At 44.4% G+C, this 6,000-nt stretch overlaps 1 protein-coding gene across 3 annotated transcripts in view; it reads left to right on the top strand.

Annotated features, from left to right (window-relative positions):
* Window positions 1-796: 796 nt before the first annotated feature.
* GOLGA5 (golgin A5) overlaps window positions 797-6,000 on the top strand; it is a 41,176-nt gene continuing 35,972 nt past the window's right edge. For 2 of the 3 annotated variants that reach the window (XM_034993207.1, XM_034993205.1), the window contains exons 1-2: window positions 797-1,024; window positions 2,949-3,522. In XM_034993207.1, coding sequence (XP_034849098.1) covers window positions 2,979-3,522 — 544 coding nt within the window. In that variant the 5' untranslated portion in view covers window positions 797-1,024; window positions 2,949-2,978. The remainder of the gene's footprint in view (window positions 1,025-2,948; window positions 3,523-6,000) is intronic. The other variant, XM_034993206.1, reaches the window with a different exon arrangement.

The following is a 6,000-nucleotide window of genomic DNA, read 5'->3' as shown; positions in this document are numbered from 1 at the left end:
GGAGAAAATAACACACTGAGTCTAAGGGCGCAGGCTTTGGAGTAATGTGGACTCCTCACGAAGACAGATGATCTTAGACAAGTTACTTAACCTCCCTGAGCATTAGTTTCATCAACCTGAAAATGGGGATCCCTGGGACTATGTTGTGGGCTTGCCATCAGAGCCAAATTAGCCTGATCCTGTGCACCATAGTAGGAGCTGAGTATTTAATTACTGATGTGGATTTTAGACTAATTTCCAAATATTCAATGAACTGTATGCATAACATAACTACAGTATTGCTGGATAGAAAGCCCCTTTACAGGTCTTTTCCATCTTTTGGGTCTCAGCTCAAGTGTCCCCTCCTCAGAGAGACCTTCCCTGATCACACCATTTTTAAAGTGCTTCCCCCACCTCTTAAAATCGACTCCTTCCATCACTGGTTTATTTAATATCTGTCTCTGCCACTAGAAAGGAAGCTCCGTGAAATCAGGGATCTTGTTTTCTGTATTCCCATCTCCCTGGGTCCTCAGCATTCTCATCCGTAAAACTGGCAGGCGAAGGAGGAAGAGGGAGAGGTGAAGGCTGTCGGGTCCACTTGGGTCTCACGCCCCGCCCAACACTGACCTCCAATTCCTTGGGGGCGGGGCACCGCCTCTGTCACCCTAGCTGGCGGCAGCGGGGTCCCGCCCCCTGGTGGACGTGGCCTACAGTGTTGTGCAGGCCGCCTCCACGGGAAGAGAGCTACGTCAACACGCACCAGGCGGAAGAAGGGCGTGGCCAGGAGCGAGGCCCCCGCAGCCGCCGGCGCCGCCGCCTGAGTCGCCTCCAGGTGGCTGCTGTTGGTCCGGGCCGCTCAGGCAACTCGAAAGCCACTCTGTTTTGGGGTCCTCGCCGCCCTTCCACGTCTCCCGGAAGAGTAGCGGGGCCGCGGCGGGGCGGGGGCCACGTTTACTCTGCCGGGCCCTATCGCCGCGGGCTGCTGAGGTGGGGGGCGGCCCAGGAGGGCGACAAGACGGCGGTGCAGCCGCTCTAGAGTCCTCAGGTGAGGCGGTAGCGTGAGCCCTGTGGGCCGGACGGGTCCGTGTGGTGTGTTAACGGCCTTAGGCGAGGGGCTGGCCTCCCCTCCGCGGAGACTCTGGCCCCTCCCCTTTGGGGGAGCTGAGAGAGGGGGAGGGGAGCCCCCCCGGGCCCTCAGCAGGTGTTGTTTAGTGCCCTCTGCTCTCCTCCTTTCTCCCTCCCCAGCCTGGTTTGGCCGCTCCTCCCGCTCCAGAGGCTCTGCGAGGGGGGTGGGGAGCGAAGTGGGGGTCTGTAACTCGGCTACCTGGGGCCCACCGGCTGACCCCAGCCTCTCTTCCTCTGTGTTGACACTTGGCCTTCGAAGCAGGTCCTGCCACTGCTGTCGGGGACCCCTCCCCATGCCACGCACTGTCACCCTCTCTTCACCGCCGTGTGGGCCATTTCCTGGGAGCAGTGCTTGAGAAATTACTTGAGGGCACTGTACCTCTGAAGTCCGCTGGAGTTTGTCACTGGAGCCAGTGCCAAGGCTCCATGTTTGTATTTAAATTGGGTAATCGATATTAAGGCACGGAGTTTTGTTTTAATAATACTTTACATCTGTAGGGAGTTTTATATGTTACAGATCATTGCACCTCCATTTTCATTTGATGACACATAAACTGTGAAATACACAGGCATGTAATAGTCCCATTTTGTAAGGAGCAGGTTTAGAGGATGAATTTCTTTATGAGGTTATTCAGATCCTGAGAGGCTAGATGGGAAAGGCAGGGGTTAAAAAAAAAAGTGGGTTTGGCCGACTTAGATTTGAGTTGCTCAGCTGCCATCTAAACTTGGGGATCTTTCTAAATCTTTTCCCCATTTGTGGAAAATAAGGTATTACTACGAACCACATAATGTGGTTGTGAAAATTATGTGTGATAAAGGTAATGAGACAGAAGAAAACCATATAAAACATGAAGGGTTGTGAGGGAAAAGCATAGCATATGAACAGAGAATGATCAAACCTAATCTAGATGGAAAGAAAGAGAGCTGTGATTTGGGGCTGATGATATCGTACACTTCTGTATCTATAAGGACTAATTACTTCATCATTCTTATTCATTCTGGCACACCATAAGTACTTAGGTCTATTTATCAGATGAATGGCTATGCAGTCATTTTTTTTTAAATTCTGAACTTAGGGCGCCTGGGTGGCTCACTTGGTTAAGCAACTGCCTTCGGCTCAGGTCATGATCCCGGAGTCCCGGGATCGAGTCCCACATCGGGCTCCCTACTCGGCAGGGAGTCTGCTTCTCCCTCTAACCCTACCCCCTCTTGCGCTCTTTCTCTCTCTCAAATAAATAAATAAAATCTTTAAAAAAAAAAAAAAATTCTGAACTTAGCCAATGTGCACATAGTGGGTACTGAGTATTTAAATTATTGTAGGTGTACTTTACATAGATTATGTGCACACCTAAATTATCCATAATTGTGCTGCATTTTAACATGAAGATGGATTTAGTATCAGAAGTTTCAAGTTTTAGCACCTTGAAGCAAACTCCAGGGAATTGTTTTTATTTGGCTGTACTGCAATTTTGCCATATTGATGATTTGCTATTTGAATGTTTTTGCTATGGTAACATTTGCCTTTTGTTGAAATAGGAGTTATAACAGTAGTGATAGGTGTAATTATTATGCTAATAGCTACTACTAAAATGAGTGTCTACTGTGTGTCAGGCATTTTGCAAAGAGTTTTTTATATATATTATTTCATCTTTAAACTGTCCTATAATGTAAATACATTTATTTTTCTCATTTTCTAGATAAAGCTTCTCACTTTCAGTGAAGTAGTTTGCTCAAGGTTACAGTTAGTAAGAGGCAGGGTTAGACTTTCAGTCCAGGACCTCACTGGTCTTAACTGCTATGCTCTGCTGTTCGGCCATACTGATCCCTTTATGTCCTTTTTACAGGTTCACCAATAGGATTATTCTGCTACCATCATGTCTTGGTTTGCTGATCTTGCTGGAAAGGCAGAAGATCTTTTAAATCGAGTTGATCAAGGAGCTGCAACAGCTCTCAGTAGAAAAGAGAACAGCAGCAACATCACATATAACAAAAATGCTGACTATCCTGAACTTCAGCAAAATACGGATTTGACTTATCAGACTGGATCCAAAGCTACATATATTTCCTCAGCAGCTGATAACATAGGAAATCAGAAAGCCACTATCTTAGCTGGCACTGCAAATGTAAAAGTAGGATCTAGGACATCAGCGGAGGCTTCCCATCCTGTTGAAAACGCATCTGTTCCTAGGCCTTCATCCCAGTTTGTTCGAAGAAAAAAGTCAGAACCGGATGATGAGCTGCTGTTTGACTTTCTTAACAGTTCACAGAAGGAACCCACTGGGAGGGTGGAAATCAAAAAAGAAAGGAGCAAGACACCTGTCCTTCAGAGTTCTCGGACAGCAGGTGTCAGTTCTGTGAACACCAGCATAACCGCCGTCAAAACCATTGAGGAAAATCCTTCTGGGAGCCAAAGCGATGGTAGTTAATCGGCCCTCTGCTTCTTTTAGAGTTAAGCAAATTGGATGTGTTATCCTAGTCTAAACGTTTTGGTAGTGTTTCCCATCCTCTGTTTTGTTACCTTTCCCCACTGGTGTAAAGGCAGTCTCTGAAACGTGTGATATAAACCAGGGAGACGATGTGGCATGCTGTCAGTATACAGTTATAATAGGGACCTTTAAATGCTATCTGTTGGGTAACTTTACCCAGCCTCGCATCTAAGAAGTTCTGTCCAGAATGGTTTTCTGAGATATTTTAAAATAAAAAAGGACAGTTTTGAAATCGGAAAGAAAACAGTTTAGTTTGGGATTTGGGACTATCTCATTTCATTTCTTTCTGGGATTATAAAATAGGAGGCTGTACTTTACATATATTCTGGATTGTGAGAATTTTTTTGTGTGTGTTTTTCTTTCCCCCTTGCATCCCTCAAAAGTAAAGCTGAGAGACCGAACTTGAATCCAAGTTGAAGGGTTGAAGGCGTTGACCTGGTGGTAAAGTAACAGTTTAGAATTCTGGTATTCAATTGTTTAATTTGCCGTGAAATTACCTCTACGTGTATATCTTCTCACCCGCAAAAATGAGGTTAACATGGTAATGTGGCTAATTCAAGTACCTACTAACCATTTTAAAGCTTTTATTTATTTATTTGTCAGAGAGAGAGAGAGAGAGCATGAGCAGGGGGGAACAGCAGGCAGATGCTAGATGCTCCCTGCTGAGCAAGGAGCCCGACGCAGGACTCGATCCCAGGACCCTAGGATCATGACCTGGGCTGAAGGCAGATGCTTAACCAGTTGAGCCACCCAGGCGTCCCCTTACTAACCATTTTATCTTTTTTTTTTTTTTTTTTAAGATTTTATTTATTTGACAGAGCACAAGCAGAGGGAGAGAGAGGGAGAAACAGGTTCCCTGCTGAGCAAGGAGCCCGATGTGGGACTCGATCCCAGGACCCTGGGATCATGACCTGGGCCGAAGGCAGCCGCTTAACCGACTGAGCCACCCAGGCGTCCCCTTACTAACCATTTTAAAGTAACAATGTACATGATAGGTTCTTGCAGAGATTCTTTATAAAGTTGATGATTAATGGAAGCTTGTTGTTTTCTTAAATGTTACAGCTTCTCCCACAGTCTTGGCTGTTGGTGAATAAAAATATGTCTTGTATCTTCGAGATAAAGTGGTAAAGAGACAAGTGTTTGGGGTATTTAAGACCAGATCATGCAGTAGCTGTTGACTATGTACACATACTCCTCAGTTTCTCTCAACAGGGTCTGGTGGGTGAGACAGACATGTAAACAGATAATTTACATATAGTATATTAGTATATAGTATAGTAAGTATAGCGATTGAGATATGTTTAGAGTATTGTGGAGGCACTAAGGAGAAAGTAATTGTCTAAGGTATTCAGGTAAGGATTCATAGGGGGTCTGTAATTTGAGCTGGGTCTTAAAAAAAGAGTAGAAATTTTCCGGGTGAAAAAGAAAAGGGTTTGGAGACAGCATTCAATGCAGAGATTCTTTAAAAGTTTGGTAGAGTGTCCTGGGAACAGTGCATATGAGATGGACAGCAGTGAAGAAAATGAAACTAGCAAAGAAAGTTGGGAGCTGCCTTTGTATGCCTCTGTTTACATATTTAAACCTATTATTTGTAAACATCATTCTTTCTTAAAGAGTGGTCCCTGAACAACCTGCATTGAAAGTACTTGTGTGATTAATAAAAAATGAATCATTGAGTGCCTCCCCAGACTTCTTGAATCAGGTTTTTCTGGGGAAGGAGCCATGGCATGTTATTTTTTGTTGTTCTCCAAGTGATTGCTAGGCCTATGTAAGTGTCAGTGACCCAGTAATGTGATGCTAATAGAGGTCTTTCAAAGAAAGTTGACAGTATTTTCTACTTTTAGGGAAAACTACTTAGATTTAATTGTAAAGGATGGATCAAAGGAAACCTGGTTGACAGGGAAATGAGTTAGAACCAGTTAATACATGGGAGTTATAATGATTAAGTTTTGTTTCTCTAGGGCAAGGTTTCTCAGTCTTGGGACTATTGACATTTTGGGTGGAATAAATCTTTGTTGTAGGAGGCTGTCCTGTCCTTTGTAGGATGTTCCGCAGCATCCCTGGCCTCTTAACCCATTGGATGCCAGTGACATCCCCAATTGTGACAACTAAAAATGTTTTTCTTTATTGCCAAATGTCCCTTGGGGAGCAAAATCACCCTAGGTTGAGAACCAGTGCCCGAGGATGCCTAGAAATGTCTTTAAATGGAATTGCTGAGTTGTAGGGTGTGACGGTGTTCAAGTACACTAGTTTTCTGAAGAGGTTGTACCAATTTATACTTGACCAACTGTGGTTAATATTCCTTTTGCTCTGCATTCTCACCAAGGTTGGATATTTTCAAAAACTTTTTATGTTTTGTTAATCAGGTGTGGAAAAGTTTGTTATATTTTACTTTTCTCATTACTAATGA

This window comes from Mirounga leonina, unplaced genomic scaffold (assembly GCF_011800145.1).
Source record: "Mirounga leonina isolate KUSES-001 unplaced genomic scaffold, KU_Mleo_1.0 Mir_82, whole genome shotgun sequence".
In the NCBI taxonomy this organism is placed as follows: domain Eukaryota; kingdom Metazoa; phylum Chordata; class Mammalia; order Carnivora; family Phocidae; genus Mirounga; species Mirounga leonina.
This window is presented reverse-complemented; position numbering and strand designations above follow the sequence as displayed.